Raw genomic sequence first — 27691 nt, 5'->3', positions numbered from 1 at the left:
CAACCCATATTTTATAAAAAGTCAAAAAGTATACTTATTTAGTCTTCCCAAACTAAGCCTAAGAGTATTATTCATGAATCCGAGGGAATTTTAGAGTTCAGTAACTCAAAACTTTATCAATGACCAAATTCATAACTTGAAAATAAAGTAAAATAATAATAATAAAAACCCAATTCAGAATCCGAGACTAACTAAATTCAAAATCTAAACAAAACTAATTGAAAGCTTGAAAAAGAAGGTAGAATTAACCCAAAAAATAAAAAAATAAAAAAAAACTTAATTCAGAATCTAAGATTAACCAAATTCAAAATCTAAACAAAACAATTGCTAAACTGAGTATGAACCGAGAAGGAATTAAGCAAAAAAGATTGAAGTCATCATCATTGATCACTCGAAAGCCCATGAATTCTCCTTGCGATTTTCCTCTTCTTCTTCGGGGGTGAAGTCGTTCTTGATGTTGAAAATTTTGCGAATCTGGTCAGGCGTCTTTCCTTTGATCATGTCGGCCACCTTCTGGCATACTGCTTCCAGCAACTCCTTCACATCCAGAAAGTTCGCCGCCATTATCAGATCGTAGAGAACTTGTTGTCCTTTGTCCAAAAACTCCGAGTTAAACTTTTTTAGCTCACTGGTTGCTTCTTCAGCGTCTGTTTCAGCATGCTTCTTGCAGTATTCAATTACCATTGCCAACGTCTTAGCGTCCACATTAGGCACGGGAATAACATTCGAAACACAACCACCTTCGACCATGTTCTTGATGGTTGTAGACTTCACAGCGATGTTTTCTTGTATGGAAAACTCCTCTCCATCAGAGCTCCTCAGTATCAGCATCTTCTTGTTCTTCGTCTCCAAAGACGACATTGTAATTAAGAGTGTATGATGAAACTAGAGTCTACTCTATCTGTCTAGTCCAGTAATAAACTTGACTGTTATTGCTATTACTGCTAGATAGAAAAGCACAAGAAAAATGGAGAGGGGTTTGAGGATGTATATATAGAGATAGATATAGTAAGCTTTCTCTCCAAGTTAGGTTAGAGGTGGAAATAAATTGGAATCCTTCCCATTACAGAATATGGAGACTTCCTACTTCTGTGTGTTTGTTGATTGTAAGTCTCTGTTTCCTACTAGGACTAGGAAATATTAAGGGCAAATTACATATACACCCCTCCAGGTTTGGCAAAATTACAGATACCCCCCTGAGGTTTGAGAAATTACGAATTCCCCCCTGAATGCTATATTTGCATAAGAAATTAGGGGGTAATTTGTTATGAAATATAAACCTCAGGGGGTAAATTGTTATGAAAATACAAACCTCAGGGGGCGGGATGTAATTTCCGAAACCTCAGGGGGTATCTGTAATTTAACCAAACCTGGAGGGGTGTATATGTAATTTGCCCTATTTAATACAGTTAAAGAAATTAACATGAAAAACCATTCAAACTAGGATTAAATACACTTTTTACTCCTTTAGTTTGACTCAAATTTTATATTAATTTTTATAGTTTCAATTTGAACTAGGGGTGCAACTCGGGCTGGTTCGGTCGGGTTGGGGGTCTGCCCAAGCCCGACTCGAATTGTATTTGGCAGTGCCCAAGCCCGCCCAAGCCCGACCATGAACCCGAGCATTGCTGCCCAAGCCCGGCCCGAGCTTTGTATTTTGAGCTCGGGTTAGCCCGAATTGCCCGAATTACCCGAATTGCCCGAGTCCAGAAACCTGTAGGTAGATCTAAGGGTAGACATAAAAGATGCTAATCTAATGGTAGAAGACTAACAAAAAATAAATAAAAAATAAAAATTAAGACTAACTCTTTTACTTAATAGAAGACTAACCAAAAAAAAAAATAAAAATAAAAATTAAGACTAACTCTTTTACTTAATTTATATATATTATATAATTTATTAAATTATATATATATTATATATTATATAATTTATATAATATATTAAATTCAATTCGGGTTCGGGTTGCTCGGGTTGGCCATTGGTTCTGCCCAAGCCCGGCCCGAATTGCAATTCGGGCATCAAAATTTTGCCCAAGCCCGTCCAGATTGCAAGATATAGTTGCCCAAGCCCTAAAAAAACTCGGGCTGGGCTCGGGTTGCTCGGGTTGAGCCCGCCTGAGTTGCACCCCTAATTTGAACAAATTGGTCCATAGACTTTAAGTCTAGCTTCAATTTGGTCATTTTGTCTAAATTTTTGTTTATTTTATTTACATGCACACATTAGAAAATTAACAAGTATTTCAAAATTATTAATTTTAATCTCTAATTTAGACGGAATAATCAAATTGAAACTAGATTTAAATTATAGACTAAATTATTTAAATTGAAACTATAAGGATTAAAGTAAAATTTGAGTCAAACTACATTAGTGAAAAGAAGTATAATTAACTCGTTTATTTTTAAAAACAAATTTATTGTGAGAACCTGCATTTAAATATTCTTAGAACAAAATAAATAAATAAATAAATTTTATTCAGAGTCTATCTAATATATATATATATATATTAGTGTATAAGTTAGTTTAAATTAATCCATAACAAAAACATTGTTAAGAATAATAATTTTGTGGGTATTCAATATTTATTGTTTATAATTTATTTTAATAAGGATTCACATAATAATTATCCTTACTAAATGCCTTAGTTAAAAACCATAGTTAATTAATTTTAAGAAATCCACACAAATACAACCCCCCCCCAAAAAAAAAATTTCAGATTTTCAATGGCAGTGTTGGGTGACACTTGTATGCATGCGTGTTATTGTAGGATATAAGCTCTTATTATATCTCTTGAGTTTAGAAAATTCGATGGGACTAAATAGAATGACTAAGAGAGAGAGAGCCCCTCAGGTGAGGAGTCTCTATTTGTACATACATACCGTTTACACTTACTCCTCAAACTGATCGGAGGGAATTATGTGAGCAAGCTAAGCTAAATAGGGAGAAGAAGAAAAGTAGAAGATTAAGAAAGATATAATTTTTTCTACCATTTCATTAACCCATTTCAATCTTATTACTAAGTAAGAAAATCATTTCAACCCTCTTATTCTTTTTAATTGTTAAAATTTCAGATTTGTGTACATAGCTAAAATTTTAGATAAAATCTTGTTTATAGTTATATGCAAATTTGTGATTTGAATATTAAATATTTGAATGCTATTTTTATATTAGTAGCCTTAAAATCAAGATATAATTGTGGAATTAGACTTACATGTGTAGTTTATGCCATTAAAGAGATGATTGAAGATTTTATTTGGTCTAATTATATGACTCTTAAATTTGTCAAAATATTGTACAAATTTTTAGATAATTTTATATTCAAAATTTTGAGATGATTTCTTCTACAAAGTTGTTAACAATAATGTCTAGTTCATCTAGGAATTTTTGTAACAATTATTCTAACTTTGTACGAATTTATACAAAATTTTAGTTAAATCTCGAACTGTAGACAAATTTTACTGAAAAATCATTAAAAATCCTATATTAAACCAAATCTGGTAATTTATAAATAAAAAAATTAAATTTGAGAAGTCTAGTTTCATTATAAATTTTTAGATTAACGAATTGATTTATAAATTTAAGTGTGGAATTAATTTAAGAAAATGTGATAAATTTGTATCATAAAATTTCTTGGAATTTTACAAAATTATTTATAACTTTTTTTTGGGAAATTCTTTCTGGAAAATGACCATAACATGTTTATTGAATATTCTATAGATTTTCATGAATTTTAGAATTGTATAAATAATTTATTTATAATTTTAATTACGAAAAGTATATTCTGAAAATTTCTGGACAAATTGAGAAGGAGCCAAGATTATTATTTCAATTATTTATTTGGACTAAAATTATATATTGTGCTGGTTTAATTAATTAAATCTTATAAATTAGTAGTCCATGCATGTGTGTGATTATGGTACATTTTTAAGTATTTAAAAAATTATCATTCATATTATGGTTTAATTTAACTGTTTATTATAATTTTGTACATTGATTGATTATTGTATAACATATGTGTAATATTTATGTTGGAAATTTTAATGAAATAGTATAACACTTACGGTGGGTGAAAATTTTTAATTATTTATCATTAAAACAAAAACTAACATAGATGATTAATGACATGTACAGAATTAATGATTGATGGTTAATATCAGTAATTCAGGGTGTGCCCTGGTTTTTGATAATTTTTACATAATTGTGTCGCGAAAACCCTAAGATGACACGTGACTTATTTGAACCCTTTTTTCGGTATTTGGTTTTGGAATAAGAATGAATGTGCGGGTGGCACGCAGGGAGGTTACATACCCTTGGTAGACCATTCCCTTGGGGCAGACCACGGATGCCACGACTTGGGGATATAACTCTAGGGTGTGAGCATCCTTGGTAATTCTTAAATATTTGACCGGGGGGGGGGGGTTACAAATTAACTATGGCCATAACTTAATGGTTGGCAAGAAAATTTCTTTGGTGAGATTTTGAGTGTCACCGAAATTATTAAAATTATTGAAATTATTTTAATGATTGTTATATTATCATGCTATTAATTCTGTCATTTTCTCTTAATTGTCATGATTACTAATCGAATTATTTTATTTTAAAAAGAATGGTAGGTTGGTTATGTTTTCTTGTTGTGTTGCAAAACTCATGGCATATATTTTTGTTGCCCTGGCGTTTTATACCAGATTTTGACGAGGAAGGAATGAAAGCTGAAAGTGGAGCTGCTGCTAATATAGAATTATGGCTAACTTAAAATCATGACTTTAGCAACATAAAATTTTGCTATCTTATGTATTAGTGATTAAGGATATTATAATATTGTTTAATGTTGGATGTGGACTTTTAATATATATATATTTTGTGTTGTTAAACTTTCGACTGTGTGAGCACTTAAAATTTTCTTATTAAGATGTTAAATTTTTAATTTAATAAGTTATTTTGTTATTTCAAGTCTCATGATGTTTGGGGCATCACAATTTTAATGTCATAAATTACACATGCAAGTCTAATTCCACAATTATATCTTGATTTTAAGGCTACTGATATAAAAATAACATTCAAATATTTCATATACAAATCACAAATTTGCATACAACTATAAACAAGATTTTATCTAAAATTTTAGTTATGAACACAAATATGAAATTTTAACAATTAAAAAGAATGAGAGGGTTGAGAGAATTTTCTTACTTAGTAACAAGATTGAAATGGCTTAATGAAATGGTAGGAAAAGTTATATCTTCTTTAATCTTCTACTCTTCTTCTTCTCCTTACTTAGCTTAGCTTGCTCACAGAATTCCCTCCGATCAGTTGGAGGAGGAAATGTAAACTGTATGTATGTATAAATAGGGACTCCCTACCCGGGGTTCTCTCTCTCTCTCTCTCCTAATCATTCTATTTAGTCTCATCGAATTTTCTAAACCCAAGAGATATAATGAGAGCCTATATCCTACAATAACATGCATGCACACAAGTGTCACTCAACACTGCCACTGAAAATCTGATTTTTTTTATTTTTATAATTTAATTTAATAAGTTATTTTGTTATTTAAATTCTCATGATGCTTGGGGCGTTACAATTTAGTATCAGAGCTTAGATTCAAACTTTTGGGCCATGGGTAGCAGTTATATATATATATATATATTTTACGTTTAAGAAAACCTTGCATTACCTTGTAATTTTCTGTGACATAATTAAGTTAATTAGAACCTTTTTAATTGTAGGATGCCAGGATCGTAGAATGTTAACTTTCATGAGGAAGATTCGGTGGGAAGTTATAAAATAGAGTTTGACCCGAGTGAAGAAGTGGAGTCACCTATAAAAGACTATGAGCCTGAGCCTGAACCTGAACAAAATACGTCTATGTATGACCCAATGGAGGTGATTGTGATTGAGTCTGGCACCGAGGAGGAACCCGTAGAGGGTAATCCTGACGAAAGTATTGGAGATATATGGGTTGTATTTGAAAATTGGAATGTTCAAAATGGGTTGCAAATTGGCTCATTTGTGTATGTTAGAATTTATCCCTTAGGAAGCTGTGCTTGGAAGTCTGAAAGTTGGGTAGGTGCTTATATTGGACCTGTCCAGATTTTAAGGCAAGAAAATCCCTAATTGTGTCAGTTAGGCCTTTTCTCGGATGGCTTTACCGATAGAATGGGCAACCTTTTTGATATTTGGAGCTTTCAGTATGTCATACCCGACCCAAATCAAATTGTGAAGACAGATGGATCAGTGGATTTCAAAGATTGGAGAATTTATTAGGATAGAAATCGGTGCAGTTATTGGGACATTTTGTGCATGAAACTGTTGTTTTTGTGAGGGTTCTGTGGCGATTCATAGGGCTTTTCCAAGCCATGTAGGAGTAAGAAGTCCTTGTGAGGAGGAACTATCCATGGCTATTTGGTTAGAGGTCTTAAGGGAGTTACAAACTAGGCTAACTAATTGTTTTGTAAGCTTACAGTGTAAAAATTGCCTAGTTTAAAGTTATTAGTATAGGTAACTCTAACTAATATCCCTCTTAATCCTGACTTGTAGGGGCTATCTTTTATCTTATATTAGCCCGTAGTATTTTATTTTTATTTTTTTTATTTTGCTATTTTGTAACTTGTTCTATCTAATGAATGAAGTTCCTTTTATGAAATACTTAATTACTGTCTTTGCATATATATATATATATATAATAATGATAATAATAAATAAATACATAAGTCACAAATTACCAACAATTTCATCATGCAGAATGGCTGGACGAACAAGAAATAATAACAACGATAATGGTGATGGAGTGTCTGATGGCGATGTCGTTCGAATTATACGCGCAATTGTCGATAGGGTAGGCAATATACCACCGCGAAACCAAGATCAAAACAAATCTGAAATGATACCAAACTTTGAAAAGTTACATCCCCACAAATTCCTTAGTGGATCTAACCCCTATAAAGCTGAAGCTTGGTTAAGACAAATTAAGAAGTTACTAGACACTTCTGACATTCGAAATGAGCAAGATAGAGTGACCATGGTGGTGTTTAAAATGGAAGGGGAAGTAGATCATTGGTGGGAAATGATCAGAAGTACCCGACAAATAGAGACATTAACTTGGAGGCAATTTGAAGACCTATTTATGGAAAAATAATTTCCGAACTCACTAAGACAAGAAATGGTTCAAGAGTTCCTCCAATTGAAACAAGAAAAAATGTCAGTCACTCAATATGCAAACCATTTTGAAGCTCTCTCAAGGTATACTTCAGCAATAGTAGCAAATGAAGAGGATAAGGTTAGACGATTCGAATGGAGTTTGGACACAGATATTAGAGGAAGATTGATCGCAGTACAACTTTCCACCTATGCTTAAATGGTGGACGGAGTTTTAATTATGGAATGAGAATTAGTGGATTTCAAACGCATTTGAAATCAGCGATCAACGAACAATAACCAATCACGAGGAGGAGGTCCAGTTCGAAACGCCAGAAAACATCCTGCACCAACACCTTATGCCGGAGGGTTACAACAGCAACAAAAGCAGAATCGGGGAAGCCAGCATGGAGGAAACTCTGTTAATGAGTGGAAATGAAAGTGTTTTAGATGTGGTCAACAGGGTTATCATTGGAATGAGTGTCCTCAAGGAGGGGAATATTTTATGGATCAATGAGGGGCACAACAATACAACAAATGCTAGCCAGGACAAGGTCCTAAACCCACTTAAACTACTCAGACCAACAAGGGATAGTCACAAGCCTCTAGGAATGTGAGCTGGCCGAGAACACAACCACAAGGAGCTGGAGATGGAAAGAAACCATGAGGGACTAACCAACAAGCAACATGGAGAATGTACGCTCTTCAAGAAGAAGAAGATGTTGGTAACCCATCAGTAATTCAAGGTATGTTAATCCTAAAGTATTGTTTGACTTTGGAGCATCGCATTCTTTTATGTCCACTGCATGTGTATCAAGTTTGGGTTTGAAGCCAGAAATGTTAGAAATAGCTATGAGTGTTGCTTCACCCTTAGGTGGCCAAACCCGAGTAAATCTAGTATGTAAATCTTGTGAACAAGAAATCTCCGATTCATATTTGATCTGTGATGTAAGGGTTATGGAAATGTTTGATTTTGATGTCATTTTAGGAATGGATTGGTTATCAGTTCATCGAGCTATTATCGACTGTTACCATAAAACGGTGATGGCATCTTCCCTTAATGGCACGAAATTTCAATTTAAAAGAGATAGACATGATTCTTTAACTCCAACGTGTCGCACATCGCAGTGGCATGATCAACTAATTGGATGGTTGGCAAGCTTAATTTTGGAAGACGAAAATCGAAAGGATCCAGGATTACCCCATGTGGTGTGCAAGTACGTTGACATTTTCCCTGACGAATTACCGGGACTACTCCCAAAACGGGATGTAGATTTTACGATCAAGCTCCAACATGGGACTTCACCAATTTCTATGGCACTACATCATATGGTGCCAACTGAATTTCGGGAACTAAAGGAGCAATTACAAGAATTGTTAGATAAAAAGTTCATCAGACAAAATACATCTCCATAGGGAGCGCCAACATTATTCGCAAAGAAGAAGGATGGAACCTTGAGGTTATTCATTGATTACCGACAACTAAATCAAGCCACTATTAAAAATCGATATCCATTGCCAAGAATTGATGACTTGTTTAATCAATTAAGAGGTTCAAAATGTTTTTACAAAATTGCCCTTAGGTCTGGATATTACCAACTACATGTCAAAGAAGAAGATATACCAAAGATAGTGTTTCGAACTTGTTATGGCCACTATGAGTTCGTGGTAATGCCATTTGGTTTGACAAATGCGCCAGGGGTATTCATTTTGGATCAATTTCTGGTATTCACTAATGATATTTTGATATACTCACGATCGGAGGAAGATCTCAAGCAGCATCTAAGAGTCGTTTTGCAAATTCTAAGAGAGAACCAATTGTATGCTAAAGCTAGCAAATGTGAATTTTGGTTGAAGGAAGTAAAATCCTTAGGTCATGTTGTGTTTGAATCGGGAATATCAGTGGATCCTGTTAAAATAGAAGCAGTAATGGAATGGAAACAACCTAAGAATACATTTGAAGTTCGTAGTTTCTTGAGATTAGCAGGTTATTATAGGAGATTCATTCAAGGTTTCTCCAAATTAGCCAAGCTGATGACATACCTAACACAAAAAGGAGCAAAGTTTGAATGAAACGAAACTTGTGAACAATCGTTTCAAGAACTCAAGAAGAGATTAACAAGCGCTCCTATACTAATCATACCCGAACATGACAATGGATACACAGTTTGTTGTGATGCCTCTAAAGAAGAGTTAGGTAGCGTGTTAATGCAAAACGGGAAGGTAGTGGCTTATGGATCAAGACAATTGAAGAATCATGAGAAAAATTGGCCTACCCACGATCTGGAATTGGCGACTGTGGTTTATGCACTTAAGACTTGGCGACATTACCTTTATGGTGAAAAGTTCGAGATATTTACCGACCACAAAAGCTTGAAATACTTGTTCACGCAAAGAGATTTGAACATGAGACAGAGACGTTGGATAGAGTACCTTGAAGATTATCAATTTATTTTGTCTTATCATCCTAGAAAGGCGAATATAATAGCAGATGCACTAAGTCGAAAGATAAGAGAGATTGTAGCCAACATATCAATTAAAGAATGGAAAATGGTAAGTACTGTGAATGAGTTTAGATTACAACCAGAGACTCAAAATGGAAATGTTAGGTTATTTACAATAGTTACAACACCTCAACTTCTTAACAAAGTGCTGGAAGGTCAAAGAGTTGATCAAGAGACCAACTTCATTAAGGCGCGATTAGTGTCAGGAGAGTCTTCACCAGATTGGACACTTTACCAAGACAATAGTTTAAGATATTTAGGTAGAATTTTTATGCCAAATATTGAAAAGTTGAGAGAAGAAGTACTTAAAAAATTTCACCATTCAGTTTTTGCAGTTCATCCAGGAGGAAACAAGATGTGTCAAGATCTCAAGCGACAGTATTAATAGAGTGGAATGAAGAAGGACGTTGCTCAATTCGTATCTAAGTGCTTAACATGTCAGTACGTGATGGCAGAACATCAGAAGCTGAAAGGGAAACTCCAACATTTACCAATACCTAAATGGAAATGGGAATACATAACAATGGGTTTTGTAACAGGACTACCCCGATCGCTGCAAGGCCATGATGTCATTTGGGTTGTGGTTGATCGGTTAACTAAGACGACACATTTCCTACCAACAGGCACAGTCAAATCTGTAAGTCGATTATTTATTCGAGGAATTGTTAGGTTGCATAGAGTACTAGTCTCAATAGTGTCAAATCATGACCCTCGTTTTACGTCACAATTTTGGCATAGTCTGCAAAAAGCTATGCGTACAGAGTTGTGTTTTAGTACGGCTTTTCACCCTCAAACTAACGGTTAATTAGAAAAGAACAATTCAGACTTTAGAAGACATGCTTTGAGCTTGTGTGATGGATTTCAAGGGTAGTTGGGAGAGACACTTACCACTAGTCAAATTCTCTTACAATAACAGTTTTCAAGCAACTATTGGCATGGCACCGTATGAGGCTCTGTACGGACGACCTTGTCAATCACTAATATGTTGGATGGAAGTCGGAGAAGCATCTCTTTTAGGGCTAGAGTTAGTTCAAGAAACTACCAAGAAGGTGAAATTAATTAGACAAAGACTTGAGACCGCTCAGAGTAGGTAGAAAAGTCATGCAGATCAAATGAGAAGACCTTTAGTATTTCAAGTTAGAGATCATGTGTTTCTAAAAATACAACCTCATCGATGAGTTGTTTGTTTTGAAAAGAGGAAAAAGCTATCACCTCGCATCATTGGGCCTTTCAAAATTTTGGGTGAAGTATGAGAGGTGGCGTATCGTTTGGCTCTACCACCTCAACTGGCTGAGGTATATAATGTTTTCCACATTTCTATGCTGCGAAAATACAAGCCGCATCCTTCTCACATCATCAACTGGGAGGAAATTAATCTTGATGATGATGTGACATTTGAGTCAACATGGGTATGATAAGATATGATATGTGCTAATTACTCTCAACTTTTCAAATTTGAAGGTGTGAATTAAATTCGAGAACGAATTTTTTTTTTTAAAGGGGTTGGTTGTGAGAGTTCGTATTTAATTATTCTTAGAAAAAAAAATAAATAAATAAATAAACTTTATCCAGAGTCTATCTAATAAATAAATAAATAAATAAATAAACTTTATCCAGAGTATATATAAGTGTATAAGTTAGTTTTAAATTAATCCATAACAAAAACATTGTTAAGAATAATAATTTTGTGGGTATTCAATATTTATTTTTTATAATTTATTTTAATAACATGTAACATAGTAATTATCCTTATTAAATACTTTAGTTAAAAACCTTTGTTAGTTAATTTTAAGAAACCCACACAAATAAGAAAAAAATAAAAATAAAAATCAGATTTTCGGTGGCAGTGTTGGGTGACACTTGTATGCATGCATGTTATTGTAGGATATAGGCTTTCATTGGTGCTGTTCGGTGCAGCTTATTATAAGCTAAAAATTGATAATCAGAAAGCAAAAACCAAAAGCGCCCCTTCCTCAGCTTCTAAATAATCAGTTTTTCTCAGCTTATTTAAATTGTTGTTCCCTAAAAAGCTGTAAGCAGATGCTGCACCAAACAGCCTGGCACAAATTCCCAAAATCACTCTCTACAATCCATACCAAACACCCCTATTATATCTCTTGGGTTTAGAAAATTCGATGGAACTAAATAGAATGATTAGAAAAGAGAGAGCGAGAGAGAGAGAGAGAGAGAGAGAGAGGCGTACTTATTTATATATACATACAGTTTATATTTCCTCATCAAACTGATCGGAGGGAATTCTGTGAGCAAGCTAAGGTAAGTAGGGAAAAGAAGAACAGTAGAAGATTACGGAAGATATAATTTTTCCGACCATTTCTTCAACCCATTTCAATCCTATTACTAGGTAAGAAAATCCTCTCAACCCTCTCATTCTTTTTAATTGTTAAAATTTCAGATTTGTGTTCATAGCTAAAATTTTAGATAAAATCTTGTTTATAATTGTATACAAATTTGTGATTTGTATATTAAATATTTGAATGTTATTTTTATATTAGTAGCCTTAAAATCAAGAGATAATTGTGGAATTAGACTTGAATGTGTAGTTTATGCCATTAAAGAGATGATTGAAGATTTTATTTGGTTTGATTATATAACTCTTAAATCTGCTAAAAAGTTGTACGAATTTTTAGACAATTTTATACTCAAACTTTTGAGATGATTTCTTCTACAAAGTTGTTAAGAATAATGTCTAGTTCATCCAAGAATTTTTGTAACAATTATTCTAGTTTTATACGAATTTATACAAAATTTTAGTTAAATCTAGAATTGTAGACAGATTTTACTGTATGTTTGAAAAATCATTAAAAATCCTATATTAAACCAAATCTGGTAATTTCTAAATAAAAAAAAAAATGAAATTTGAGAAGTCTAGTTTCATAATAAACTTTTAGATTATAGAATTGATTTATAAATTTAAGTATGAAATTAATTTAAGAAAATGTGATAAATCTATATCATAAAATTTCTTAGAATTTTATAGAATTATTTATAACTTATTTTTAGGAAATACTTTCTGAAAAATGACCATAACATGTTTATTGAATATTCTGTAGATTTTCACGAATTTTAGAATTGTATAAATAATTTATTTATAATTTTAATTATGAAAAGTATATTCTGAAAATTTCTGGGCAAATTGAGAAGAAACCAAGATTATTACTTCAATTATTTATTTGGACTAAAATTATATATTGTGCTGGTTTAATTAATTAAATCTTGTAAATTGGTAGTCCATGCATGTTTGTGATTGTGGTTCATTTTTAAGTATTTAAAAAATTATCATTCATACTATGGTTTAATTTAACTGTTTATTATAATTTTGTACATTGGTTGATTATTGTATAACATATGTGTAATATTTCTTTTGAAAATTTTAATGAAATAGTATAACACTTATGGTGGGTGAATTTTTTTAATTATTTATAATTAATACAAAAACTAACAAAGATGGTTCACAGCATGTACAAAATTAACGATTGAGGGTTAATACCGGTAATTCAGGGTGAGTCCTGGTTTTTGATAATTTTTACATAATTGTGTCGTGAAAACCCTAAGATGGAACGAGATTTATTTGAACCCTTTTTTAGTATTCGATTTTGGAATAAGGATAGATGTGCGGGTGGCACGCAGGGAGGTTACATACCCCTGGTAGATCGTTCCCTTGGGGCAGACCACGGATGCCACGGCTTGGGTATATAACTCTGAGTGTGGGCATTTTTGGTAGTTCTTGAATATTTGACCAGGGGGTTTCAAATTAACCGTGGCCGTAGCTTAGTGGTTAGTAAGAAAATCTCTTTGGTGAACTTTCAAGTGTCATCTAAACTATTAAAATTATTTTAATGATTGTTATATTATTATGCTATTAATTACGTCATTTTCTTTGAATCATCATAATTACTAATCTGATTATTTTTTTTAAAAAAGAATGGTAGGTTGGTTATGTTTTCTTACTGTGTTACAAAACTCATAGCATGTATTTTTGTTGCCCTGGCGTTTTATGCCAGATTTTGACGAGGAAGGAATGAAAGCTGAAATTGGAGCTGTTGCTAATATAGAACCGTGGCCAACTTGAAATCATGACTTTAGCAATATAAAATTTTACTATCTTATATATTAGTGATTAAGGATATTATAATGTTATTTAATGTTGGATGTGGATTTTTAATTTTTTTAATTTATTTATTTATTTATTTTTTTGCATTGTTAAACTTTCGACTGTGTGAGAATTTAAAATTTTCTTATTAAAATGTTAAAATTTTAATTTAATAAGTTTTTTTGTTATTTAAATTCTCATGATGTTTGGAGCATGACATTTATTATTCATATTTTAAAAAAATAAATATAATAAATTAAATAAATTATGATTATCGGATCTAACCTCAAGCAGCAAACAAAATAAAATTGAAATGGCACCGTGAGCACCTCTCCAATCTAGACCGGAGGGGTTCCATGTCCAATTTATATCCTAATCCTAGTGGGAACAAAGCTTACGACAAAATTAACACTTGAAGAAATAGGGTGTTTCCATATAGTGGAATGGATTCCAAACCCTCCTCTAACCCAAGGATGGATCTAGGGGGGTGCGGATGAGGGCAACTGCATTTTAAAAAATTTGAAAAATATTATGTATTATATTCTAAAATTTAAAATAATTAAAAATTATAAAGATTTGCACTTTCAGACATATTTTCGCACCTCCATAGTGATAATTCGGGGTGCGTCCCTGCTCTAACCTAACTTGGAGAGAAAGCTCACAATATATATATATATACCTCTATATACATTTCCAACAGGACTAGCCCTGGGCATAGACGCACCAGGCCATGGCCTAGGACTCCTCAAAATAGATCCAAAAAAGGGACCCCTCCTATTATAGTTTAGTGTAATATATTAGGTATGTTTTAATTCTAAAAAAATTAAAAAAGACTCAAACTAACTTAAAATAAATTGATCCATTAAAAAATTGAAAGGCCCATTCAAAAAAATTAGCATTGTTATCTATTGAAAATAGATTCAAAAAAGGGGTCCCTTCCTATTATAATTTAGTGTAATATATTAGGTATGTTTTAAGTCAAATAAAATTGAAGAATGCCCAAACTAACTTAAAATAAATTGATCCATTAAAAAATTGAAAGGCCCATTTAAAATAATTAGCATTGTTATCCATTGAAAATGATTTTGCAAAAAAAAACTAGATTATACAAGTATAATTAATTTATTTGCTTCTAAAAATATAAGAAGAGTGAGGATCAAGTGACACATATTTGTTGTTGTAGTGTAGTACTTCGTATTTTTTGTGATTTTGACACAAATATTTTGTCTTTTACCTTCAATTTTTTTTTTCATTCAATGAAAAAAAAATATGTGAAGGTTCTAAAAATTTATTAATTGATTATCGACCTTGAGCCCCTGAAAATCTCAGGCCGGGCCTGATTCCTAGGGATGGCAATATGAAACCGGCTCGACGGTGACCTGACCCCCCGACCCCGAATTCAATGGTTTTTTATCGAAAAATATCCCCTACGGGTCGGTAGGAATAACAACGGGGCGGGGCGGGGCCGGGGACTACCCGCTCCGTCCCTGATCCCCGAAAGTGATATATGCCTCGTCCTCGCCCCCGATCCCTAACGGGGACCCATAGCCCGATGTAGACACCTCATTTTTGAACGTCCTCAAGACTTGGACGTCACCATTTGAACACTCGGTGATCATCCATGTTTGTATTCGTCTTGAGTTCCCGGAGGTCTCGGCCACGCGCCCTGTCTTAGGATCTCTCGACTCGACTGTTTTGTACTTGGTTTTGCACCAAACACTTGTGTTTTGCCTTTGAGGGGCAGGGAATGGCTTGTTGGCCATCCCCACACTCCACCGGCCATGGCTTGAGGCCACCGGCTGTGTTTTGTTGCCATCGGCCAAATGTTTGGCCGACCGGCACTCTAGATGGTCGATCGGCCATCTATTTTGGTCAAATTGCATTTTTGGCTGGCCGACCATTGTTCATCTACTTTTTCAGATATTTTTGTGCCAACTATGATAGCTGGCACCCACTTTGCTCCCCTCCATACACTGTATGGAGGGATCTCCCTCTTGACTAGCTTACTTGAGAAGCTTTGCAAGAGTGAGCTCTATAAGAGGGAGCCTCTTCTCCCTCTATTGGGGTTGACAAAAAAGCTCTAGATCTCCGAGTTTTAGGGTTAGGGTTTACATACACTCTATCTCTATATCTCTTCCTCTTTTTGGTGTATTAGTGTGTGTTTGTTCTTACTATTGCACAGAAACACCTACCATTACACCTTTCCTTAGTAGCTGAGGTCCTTGGAGGTTGTTCTTGAAGTTCTTGGCTGGTTTTGAGCTAAAGGAGGCAGCTGGAGCATTGTTTGTGAAGGGGGTCAACAAAGGTAAGAACTTACTCCTTTTTACCCTATTTTTGCATAGCTTTTCTTTTGTATTATGTTTGTAGTTTAGTACACAAACAAAATTTATTTATTTAAATACAGTGAAGATTGTTCAACAATCTTAAGACAGATTAATTTTTGGTGTCTTTATTTTATTTAATTTTCTGTGGTTTCACAAAGTGATATTCTGGTTGGAAAACAAATAGTAGTAATATATTGTTTAACAGATAGTAGTAATATACTGTCTATTTTCATTGTATTTGTCGAGGGGAATGTGATTAAAGCCTATTACATCAGAGTCATCATAATGGTAACCCTACTTAGATGACTGGAGATCCCAAGAACTAAGTTCAAAGGGACAACTAAGTTATGTGTAGCTCACCAGAAATCACTAAAGGAGTTTTAACTCCTATCCATTCCTATGATGAGAGTGATATCTACAACATGTGTTGTATGTAGGGGACTTAGGGTAAGCTGTGCTTTTAATGATCACTTATATCTTGAAAACCCTAGAGGGGTATCTTTCAAGAGGAGTATTCAAGAGACTCAAAATAAGAATCACCTATATGAGTGTGAAGGGGCCGCTTCTATAAAAATTGATAACGCTAAATTTTCTAAAACACTCATGAAACACCAAGAGATGCCCAAGGCCAAAACAGGCACAACCGTGAGAACTAAACTGTGTGAATTCTATTGTCTTGGCTTATACAAACGACTGAACAGTTTAAGGCATCATGTCCACTGATTAGCTAGTAAGTCCGATAGGCTTTCACTAGGGAAGGTTCAAAGCCAAAAACTACCTATCCCGACGCAGGGTATTTCCTTAATGTACCCTCTTTTCGTCTGCATGTTTTTGCATGTCCTTTTCGTAAATTTCATTCATGTGGGAGATTGTTGGAAAATTTGAATTACAATTTACTTCAATGGTTGTGTCTCTTGAGATGAAAGGGTGTGTCCTTTTGAAGGGTCACAACCTTTCTAAAAAGTCATGGAGGAATCTATATATTCTATCCCACTCACTTCATTTTGAGATAGAGAATTGCAATTTTCTTTTTCACTTTGCATTTATTCTTCATATTTTATGAGTCTGATTTTCCTATAAAGAGAGTATATGCACAACGAAGTTCGCTAGGCTTGCAATAGTAGTACTGCTAGTGCAAGATATTGATCGTTGTATCCTGGGAGATAGACATCCATTGAATCCTAAGCACCGGTGGGAAGACGAATCTGTCTTAAGGAAAGAGTGTCACACACTCGACTCGATCAGGTTTTATCTTTTGATGTACTATAAATTTTATTATGTTATTTTGTCAATTTATATCAGTTTTGATTTTGCTCAAAAATCGTTTACATAATTTTAAATTATATTTACTAGATAGCCCATACTAATGAAAGATGAGTTACACTATTTATTAGTGTGGGTATCATGTAGGATTCATGCAAAAAAGATGAGATTACACAATTTATTAGATGAGATTACACTATTTATTAGTGGGCATATCATGTAGGATTCATGCAGGATTCATGCAAAGAAGACGAGATTACATAATTTATTAGATGAGATTACACTGTTTATTAGTGCACGTATCATGTAGGATTCATGCAAAGAAGATGAGATTACACAATTTATTAGAAGATGAGATTACAGTATTTATTAGTGTGGGTCTCATGTAGGATTCATTCAAAAAGATGAGATTACATAATTTATTAGATGAGATTACACTATTTATGAGATTACACTATTTATTAGATAAGATTACACTATTTATTAGTGTACATATCATGTAGGATTCATGCAAAGAAAACAAGATTACACAATTTATTAGATGAGATTACACTATTTATTAAATAGTGTGGATATCATGTAGGATTCATGCAAAAAATATGAGATTACACAATTTATTAGATGAGATTACACTATTTATTAGTGTACGTATGATGTACGATTCATGCAAAGAAGATGCGATTACACAATTTATTAGATGATGAGATTACATTATTTATGAGATTATACTATTTATTAGATGAAATTACACTATTTATAGTGTGGGTATCATGTAGGATTCATGCAAAAAAGATAAGATTACACAATTTATTAGATGAGATTACACAATTTATTAGTGTGGTTATCATGTAGGATTCATGCAAAAAAGATGAGATTACACAATTTATTAAATGAGATGACACTATTTATGAGATTACACTATTTAGTAGATGAGATTATGCTATTTACAGTGTGGGTATCATGTAGAATTCATGCCAATGAAAGATGAGATTACAATATTTACTAGTGTGGGTGTCATGTGGCATTTCATATTAATGAATGATGAGATTGCTGTAATATGTGGGACTGCTACCAATTATCGTAAATGATGGGAGAAATTATACTCATAGTTTATGAATTTGATTTCTCTCCAGTTGAAAGTTCAACTAGACCAGACAATTGAGATTTTTTATCGATTAGAGTTAATGAACAGAGGTCTCTTAAGCTGAATGCTTTCGCTAATTCTGACTAGACTCTTACCGATAAGAGCCTCCATTCATTATTACCGGTAAAAAAATTTCAATTATCTGGTTCAGTTAAAATTGTAACTAGAAACAAGCCATTCCCTAGTTTATATAGTTTGTCTCTTGAGTTAATTTAGGTTTTGTAATTTTAATTGTTTAATTTTACTTTTAAATTTTTATAAAATGCCAATTTAGACTAATTAATAACATCATTTAGAGATTGAATTGAAAGTTACAGACAAATTAATATATTCGCTCTCTTGAAATTGATTAAGAATTTAACTTCTAATTTATAATGACTAATTATTTTTTGGACGTTCAATAATGCTAAAGTCATATTTTTCTTATTTTTTATTTTTTGTATTACACATCATTTTAAATTATAGTTTGTCTCTTGAGTTAATTTAGGTTTTGTAATTTTAATTGTTTAATTTTACTTTTGAATTTTTATAAATATCAATTTATCCTAATTAATAACGTCATTTAGAGATTGAACTGAAATTTACAAACAAAATAATATATTCGCTCTCTCAAAATTGATTACGAACTTAACGTCTAATTTAATATGACTCATTATTTTTTGGACGTTCAATAATGCTAAAGTTATATACATATATATATATATATATGTATATATATTTTTTTCTATATTACACATCATTTTAAATTGTAGTTTGTCTCTTGAGTTAATTTAGGTTTTGTAACTTTAATTGTTTAATTTTACTTTTGAATTTTTATAAATATCAATTTATCCTAATTAATAATGTAATTTAGAGATTGAATTGAAATTTACAAACAAAATAATATATTCGCTCTCTCGAAATTGATTAAGAACTTAACGTCTAATTTAATATGACTCGTTAGTTTTTGTACGTTCAATAATGCTAAAGTTATATTTTTTTTTGTATTGCCCATCATTTTAAATTCATTTTGTATATCATTATTTTATTTTTTTTAATGGTCAAATGAAAATAATTTCTATTGTGCCATCTAAATGTATTGTAATACAAAGTTCCAATAAACAAAAGAAAATTGTTAAAAGTCACCAAACACTTTTACAAATAAATATATTAACATTAGCAGGTAGCACACACGATAGGTATGCAATTCAAATAAATAAGAATAAAAATAAATAATAAAGAAAATAACATTATAATATATATGTTGTCTAAGTGATAAGAGTGTTTTTTATTGAAATTAAAAGTCTTGGGTTCAAACTTTATTATTAGCTTTGAATAATAATTTTTTATTTCAAAATAAAAAAATTTGTCATGTAGCAGAAAGAGAAGCCACCAAACACCTAGACACCAAGTCTAATGTTATAAAAACATCATGTTTAAGTCTAAGAATCTGATAGAGGCATTCTTTCTCCTCCTAATAACTTAATAAGCCATCCAATTGGGTAACTTCTTTTGACTACGCGCCCCCGCAGCACACATTACGCAGAGCCTTTTGATCTCAATTTAGAAAAATGCCATCTTATTCTCAATATTCTTGGTTGTGCATTGGTGATCTTAATGAAATAGGTGTGGTGTCGGAAAATCAGGGTGGCGTACAGTGCCGGTTAAGTCAACTTCAATCTTTTCAAGAGTTGCTATGGGACTGTGGTCTTATGAATTTGGAGTTCAAGGGACCTCCTTACACTTGGACCAACAACCAGGTGGGTGCAGCTAATATTTGTGAAAGGTTGGACCGAGTTGTTGCCACGATGGAGTGGAGATCCTTGTACCCGTATGCAAAAGTTTTTCATGAGGTTCAATTCAGCTCGGATCATTGTCCTTTGATTCTCAATTGTTCTGTTCTGCTCAAGAAGGTTCCTCGGATTTTCAAGTTCGAAAATATGTGGACATCAAACCCGGATTGTGCTAGGGTCATTCGGTCAAAATGGAAAGGACCTCACATCGATTCTCCAATGATCTAGCTAGTCTCCAAGCTCAAATCTTGCAAGGAAGGCTGAAGGTGTGGAGTAAGCAGACCTTTGGGAATAATAAAATTCAGATTCTTCATCTTTAAGCCCAATTAGCATCTCTTCAAAATCAACCCTTTTTGGAAAAGAATGCACTTGTGCAGAATCAGTTAAAGGTTGAGTTGGATGGTGCTCTTACTCGAGAGGAGATGTTTCTACATCAACGTTTGAGGATTCGATGTCTGAACTATGGTGATAGGAATTCTCATCTTTTTTATGCTTCAATGATCCAACGCAGCCAATGGAATTAGATTTTGAGATTGCAAAATGAGAAGGGAGTTCGGCTTCAAACGGAGCAAGACATTAACAACCATTTATTGGGCTATTTCTCCAACCTGTTTCAGAGTGTTCGGCCAAGGAATTTGAGGGAGACTATTAGTTGTAAACAACTTTACGGCGAACAAAACCTTGTGTTCTATACTCTCTTAATTTTTTCCTAAAATCTAATATGAAGAATAATGCAAAGAGAGAGAAAAATCGGGAAGAAAACAGATTTTTCTTGAATGTTTTTCATGCCCAAACACAGCTGGAAATGCTGGTATTTATAGGAATATAATCTACTCGAACAGGTTCAATTTTGAACCGAACATGTGCAAATTTTGAATGAGCAAATACAGTCTAAAATTCAACAGATCTGCTAGACAGTCCAAAATTCAACAGATCTGTTGGAATAATCGATCTGTTTGAACTGTGCAGTTTGAATCTATGTAACTGCAGCAGTTTCTGGCAGTTTAATAACTGTAAAACCAGTTGAATCTGTTAGGAAATTTCGGACTGAAGGAGATAAAAATGGACAGAAAATTAATTCAATTTTTGGCACCAAATTTGAATTTGATTTTATTAAAAATTCATATAAATTTTGTCCAAAAAATTAATATAAGAACCGACCCGACCCACACACGCGCCCGGCACGGCTCGGCCGGTCGGACGGACAGACGGACGGCGGTGGCGGCGCGCGCGCGTGTAGTGGTTTGGGCTAAGGTTCACTTTGTCCATAACTCTTCCCTTTTACAAACTTGGGGTGCCCCTTGAGGCCCAACCCAAGTGTTGTAATCTAGAGCTTATATACATACACAAGCTCTCTTAAAGTTTCAATGTGGGACAATCCATTTCAAGGAAACCCACATTTACTTCTTTAATTGTCTATTTCACGAATCCGAAAACAATGTCAACTTCCCATTCACTCATAAATGGTTTTGACGAACTGTTTTCACCAGGTTACTTGTCATGCGGCAAGGAACACGTCACCTCTTCGGACCCACCCCAAAAGACGTTTGGGGCCCACTCAATTTTGGGCTCAAAGTTGGCCCAAAATAAACCTTATAAAACCAAATTTCCAACAATCCCCGACATGAATGGAATTTGACGAAGACAAAATGCAACAACATGATCTAATTACAGAGAGTACAAAAATTGAAAATATTCTGCGAAGAATAAGTAGTTTTTGGTTTTGAACCTTTTCTTGTGAGACACTATCGGATTTACTAGTTAACTAGTGAACATGATGTCTTGAACTGTTCAGCCGTTTGTGTAAACCAAAACAATAGAACTCACACAGAATATTCCCAGACATAGTTTAGTTCTCACTATTGTGTTCATTTTGGCTCTGAACAACCTGGTCTTTTATGAGTGCTCTAGAGAATTATAGCCTTTCATAAATCTCATAGAATCGGCCCAGTTTACACTCACATAGGTGATTCTTATGAAAAGTATCCTGCCATACTCCACTAGGTTTACGTAGATATAAGAATCATTAAAAGTATTACTTAATCTAAAACGCTACAGACATCAATATTTCATCATAGAAATGGGTAGGAGTTTGACTCCCCAGTGATTCTTCTGAGTCATACTTAACTCGGTTGTCTCTTTGAACCTAGATCTTGGGATCTCCAGTCAACTAGATTGGGTTGCCATTGTGGTAACTCTTATTTGATAGGCTTAAGTCGCATTTCTCTCGATGAATTATCAACTAGCTCTCTTGCTAACCCTTTGGTTAGTGGATCCGCTATGTTGTCTTTAGACTTCACATATTCAATGGAAATAATTCCATTAGAGAGTAGTTGCCTTACGGTGTTATGTCGACGACGAATGTGTTGTGACTTACCGTTATACATATGACTCTGTGCTCTACCTATTGCTAATTGACTATCACAATGTATGCATATAGCAGGCATTGGTTTTGGCCACATTAGAATATCTTCAAGGAAGTGACAAAGTCATTATGCTTCTTCCCCAACTTTATCTAAAGTTATAAATTCTAATTCCATAGTAGACCTAGCAATGCAAGTCTGTTTGGAAGATTTCCAAGATACAGCTGCACCACCATGAGTAAAGACATACCCACTGGTGGCCTTTGAGTCTCTAGTATCCGATATCCAATTTGCATCACAGTATCCTTCAAGTACTGCTGGATATCTAGTATAATTTAGCCCAATGTTACGAGTAAATCAGAGATATCTTAGAACCCTTATAATTACTTTCTAGTGTTGTACTCCTTTGTTACTCGTATATCTACTTAATTTACTTACTGCATAAGCTATATTCGGATGAGTGCAGTTCATAAAGTACATTAAGCTTCCAATAATTTGAGCATACTCTAATTGAGAAATATTTTCCTGTACATTCTTATAAAGAAACAAATTAATATCCACAGGTGTTCTAGCAAGATGATCATCATTTTTACTAAATTTGTCAAGTATTTTCTCAATGTAATGAGATTGTGATAAAGCATAACCTTCGGATATTTTGATGATTTTCATACCAAGAATTACATCATCAATCCCCATGTCTTTCATGTCAAAATGTTTATTCAACATTTTCTTGGTAGTTTTAATCATATCATTATTACTACCTATGATGAGCATATCATCCACATAAAGACATACAATGACATAACATTTGTCTGTGTTTTTAATATAAACACATTTGTCACACTCATTAATTTTAAATCTATTTGACATCATTGCCTTGTCAAATTTCTGACGCCATTGCTTTGGTGCCTGTTTTAAACCATATAATGATTTAACCAATTTACACACTTTCTTTTCTTTTCCTAGAACAGAAAAACCTTATGGTTGTTTCATGTAAATTTCTTCATCTAACTCACCATTTAAGAAAGCGGTTTTCACATCCATTTGATGAATTTCTAGATTGTACAAAGACACAATAGCAATTAACATTCTAATGGATGTTATTCTAGTAACCAGTGAGTATGTGTCAAAATAATCAAGACCTTCTTTTTGTCTATACCCTTTGACCACAAGTCTTGCCTTGTATTTGTCAATTAATCCATCCGCTTTCATTTTTCTTTTGAAAATCCACTAGTACTTAATAGGTTTACAACCTAGTGGTAAGTCCACTAATTCCCAAGTGTGATTTTGCAAGATGAATTCAACTTCACTATTGACAACTTCTTTCCATAAAGGAACTTCAGAACTGGACATAGCCTCTTTAAAAGTTAAAGGCTCATTTTCTAACAAAAAAGTTAGAAAATCTGAACCAAAAGATTTTGAGGTTTTAGCACGTTTACTACGGCTAGGTCCATTTTCCTCATTTTGATCTATCGCTTGCTCTTGTTCTTGATCATGTTCTTGATCCTGACTAGTAATAACATCATGCGATCTTTTGTTAGTACTAGTCTCTTATCCAGTTATATTTGAAAATACATGTTCAAAGAAAGATGCGTTCCGAGATTCAATAATAGTATTTATATGCATTTGGAATGTTCTAACTTATGAATCAAAAATCGATATGCACTACTATTCGTGGCATAACCAATGAAAATGCAATCAACGATTTTAGGACCTATCTTAGTCTTTTTAGGACTAGGAATAACCGTTTTAGCCAAACACCTGCACACGTTTAAGTATTTGTAGCATGGTATTCTCCCATGCCACAATTCATAAGGTGTTTGATTTACTTTCTTTCGGGGTACTTTATTAAGTATATAATTAGCAGAAAGTATTGCTTCCTCCCATAAGTTTTGAGTTAATCCAAAACTTATTAACATGGCATTCATCATTTCTTTTAAAGTCCTATTTTTCCTTTCAGCAATTTCATTTTGCTGAGGTGAGTAAGGAGCAGTGGTTTGATGAATTATTCCATGTTCTTTACAAAACTCACCAAAAGGTGATTCATATTCACCACCTCTATCACTTCTTAGTTTTTTGATTTTCTTACCAAGTTGATTTTCAACTTCATTCTTATATTGAATGAAAGTTTCCAAAGGTTCATCTTTGGTTCGAATTAAATAAACATAACTATATCTAGTATAGCTATCTATAAAAGTAATAAAATACTTTTTCGCACCTCTAGTTTGAATTGATTTAAAATCACAAGTGTCACTATGAATTAATTCAAGTGGTTCCGTACTTCTTTTAATTAAATAAAAAAGAGTTTTGAATAATTTTGCCTCAACGCAAATTTCACATTTATGATTTGAATCAATGTCAAATTTAGGTAAACATTCCATATTAATTAATCTACGCAAAGATTCATAATTAACATGTCCAAGTCTACCATGCTATAAATTTGAAGAATCAAGCAAGTAAAAAGAAGATGTATTTTTATTAATAACAGAGGGTACAACAGTCATTACATTCATTTTGAAATGGCCATCAGACATGAAACCTTTTCTTACATAAATGATCATGTTGATCAAGTTTGCACTCCTCTAAACAACGTTGCTTTGCCACCTGAAAACACAAATGTGAGCTAGCCGGAGGTGTGTGCCGGAAACCCCTCCGATGCCTAAGTTAACAACTAGACAATAGACAATAAGCTCTGTGTATTCTAGAGTAAGAATTGTGATATCTGTCCATAGGTCTGGTCATGAGCTTTTATAGATTTTACTTTGGCACAATCCTAGTCGGATTCCAACTCTCCCTATGAGAGTCCTCCTAGGAATCACACACCCTACTCACTACCAACCAAGTGAGATGGTTTTGCACAATCCTAGTAGGACTCTACTCTCTTTAGCAGAGTCCTCCTAGGAGTCATACTCATACTCACTACCAACCAAGTGAGATGGTTTGCACAATCCCAGTAGGACTCTAACTCTCCTTAGCAGAGTCCTACTAGGAGTCTCATCACTGCAAGCCAAGTGAGATGGCTGAACCCTTTACCTCGGTTATACATTTCTGACCGAATTGCCTTATCTCGGTCCTCTGCCATTCGGACCGTGTGATCGAAAGTTGATCTATCGAATGCCACCCTACCAAGCTATACACAGCTCGGCCCTCGCCATTGATGTTAGCTCAGTTTGCTATAGAACTTTCTTTACTTCGGCTGTCATCTTTACCTCGGCTTTGTGCTCAACTAAGTAATGGAATAGAAGCATCGACCGAGCTATACCTAGCTCGGCCATCTGTCTTACCAAACACCTCGGCCAACCCTTGGGCCTAATATTTAGGTAGCTTAGTCAACGCCCTTGCCCAGTTTGGTACTCAGATAAAAAGGGACCGAGCTACCCGTCGTCCATACTCCGGCCCTTATCTCGGCCCATTACGCGGCCCAGCTCCCAAAGAAGACTCTTCCTAGGTCGGCCCAATTTGTTTACAAATTACCCTCTCAATTGCCTCTTAATTCCATCTACGTAGCATGATTGTGATTATTTTTCCTCCAGCCGAGCTAAGAACGCCCCCATTCTGCCGAGCTAAAAAGTTTGTTCGGCCCCCAATAAGCCTTGTCAGTTGCTCAACATGTCCTTCCACTAATCTGGTACGACGTCATTCCCAGGATACATGGCATGCCCCCAAAATCCTCGTTCTCCTGTTACCACCGTCATGCTGAAAATTTGAATAGCCTTGCTTTTTTGCCTTTAACGTATATATCCTTCGAGTTTGCAATTGTATAGCGAGTCATTCTTTATGTGTCTCGCCGAGCAGACTAACTTGGTTTATACTAACCCTGCCGACCTGCTTTGGCCGAGATAACCATCTCAGTCTAGGAAAAAATTTGTTGGTCAAACTTGCCAACTTGCTTTGACCGAGGTAACCATCATCCCAGCCAAAGAGTTCAAAAATTTGTTGATCAAACCTGCCAACCTGCTTTGGCTGAGGTAACCATCATCCCGGTTAAAGAGTTCAAAAGTTTGTTGGTCAAACCTACCAACCTGCTTTGGCCGAGTTAACCATCATCCCGGCCAAAGAGTTCAAAAAAATTTTGTTGGTCATACCTGCCAACCTGCTTTGGCCGAGGTAACCATCATCCTGGCCAAAGAGTTCAAAAAAATTTTGTTGGTCATACCTGCCAACCTGCTTTGGCCGAGGTAATCATCACCCTGGCCAAAGAGTTCAAAAATTTGTTGGTCATACCTGCCAACTTCCTGCAGCCTAGATCCTCATCTCAGCTTAGGAGAGCTAAATATTGGTTATTTCTGCCAACCTTCTTTAGCGCGGATCCTTATCTCGGCTTGAAGAAGAGCTAAATGCTTGGCCATTCCTGCCAAACTTCTTGATTGCCCCCCAGTAGGGAAAAGACTTGTTGGCCAAACCTGCCAACTTCCTACAGCCTAGATCCTTATCTCGGCTTAGGCGAAGTGTTGGTTTTTCCAGCCAACCTCTTCAGCCTAGATCTTAATCCTAGCTGAAGAGAGCACAAAGTTGGTTATTCTTGCCAACTCTGAGTGAAGTGTTTGGTTTTTCCAGCCAAACGTCCTGCAACCTGGACCCTTATCCTCGGCTTAGGAGAAGTGTTGGTTTTTTCAGCCAACTTCTTCAGCCCAGATCCTAATCCTAGCTGAAGAGAGCTCAAAGTTGGTTATTCCGGCCAACTCTGAGTGAAGTGTTTGGTTTTTCCAGCCAAACGTCCTGCAACCTAGATCCTTATCCTCAGCTTGGGAGAAGTGTTGGTTTTTCCAGCCAATCTCTTCAGCCCAGATCCTAATCCTCGCTGAAGAGAGCTCAAAGTTGGTTATTCTGGCAAACTCTGAGCGAAGTGTTTGATTTTTCCAGCCAAACGTCCTGCAGCCTGGATCCTTATCCTCGGCTTAGGAGAAGTGTTGGTTTTTCCAGCCAACCTCTTCAGCCCAGATCATAATCCAAGCTGAAGAGAGCTCAAAGTTGGTTATTCCGACCAACTCTGATTTTATTTAGAAAGAGTTGGTCAATCCTACCAACCCACTTTGCCCCCAGTTGGGTAAAGATTTTTTACTTGGTTAGTCCTTCTT

General features: G+C 34.4%; 2 protein-coding genes and 1 pseudogene across 2 annotated transcripts; 2 read left to right on the top strand and 1 right to left on the bottom strand.

Moving 5' to 3' along the window:
• Positions 1–333: 333 nt before the first annotated feature.
• LOC114284787 (SKP1-like protein 1A pseudogene) lies at positions 334–930 on the bottom strand (annotated as a pseudogene).
• A 6896-nt stretch (positions 931–7826) lies between these two features.
• Positions 7827–9205, top strand: LOC145822933 (uncharacterized). The gene is made up of 3 exons (XM_082921528.1): positions 7827–7878; positions 8007–8508; positions 8716–9205. Exons 1-3 carry the CDS (start codon positions 7827–7829, stop codon positions 9203–9205), a joined length of 1044 nt encoding a protein of 347 aa, XP_082777654.1.
• A 10823-nt stretch (positions 9206–20028) lies between these two features.
• LOC145822899 (uncharacterized) lies at positions 20029–20478 on the top strand. Its single transcript, XM_082921387.1, has one exon. It carries the CDS (start codon positions 20029–20031, stop codon positions 20476–20478), a length of 450 nt encoding a protein of 149 aa, XP_082777513.1.
• Positions 20479–27691: the final 7213 nt, after the last annotated feature.

This window comes from Camellia sinensis, chromosome 1 (assembly GCF_055761805.1).
Source record: "Camellia sinensis isolate YWXY chromosome 1, ASM5576180v1, whole genome shotgun sequence".
Classification (NCBI taxonomy): Eukaryota; Viridiplantae; Streptophyta; class Magnoliopsida; order Ericales; family Theaceae; genus Camellia; species Camellia sinensis.
The sequence above is the reverse complement of the archived record's forward strand: the minus strand, read 5'-3'. Positions and strand labels throughout refer to the sequence as shown.

What these genes read in the sequence shown, in the direction of transcription:
- LOC145822899 (XM_082921387.1), top strand. Translation starts at nt 20,029, where the DNA reads ATGCCATCTTATTCTCAATATTCTTGGTTGTGCATTGGTGATCTTAAT.
- LOC145822933 (XM_082921528.1), top strand. Translation starts at nt 7,827, where the DNA reads ATGTACGCTCTTCAAGAAGAAGAAGATGTTGGTAACCCATCAGTAATT. An exon ending in TAACCCATCAGTAATTCAAG is followed by an intron (nt 7,879 to 8,006) that starts GTATGTTAATCC and finishes CTTCACCCTTAG; the next exon opens with GTGGCCAAACCCGAGTAAAT. An exon ending in AAGGAGCAATTACAAGAATT is followed by an intron (nt 8,509 to 8,715) that starts GTTAGATAAAAA and finishes AATTGCCCTTAG; the next exon opens with GTCTGGATATTACCAACTAC.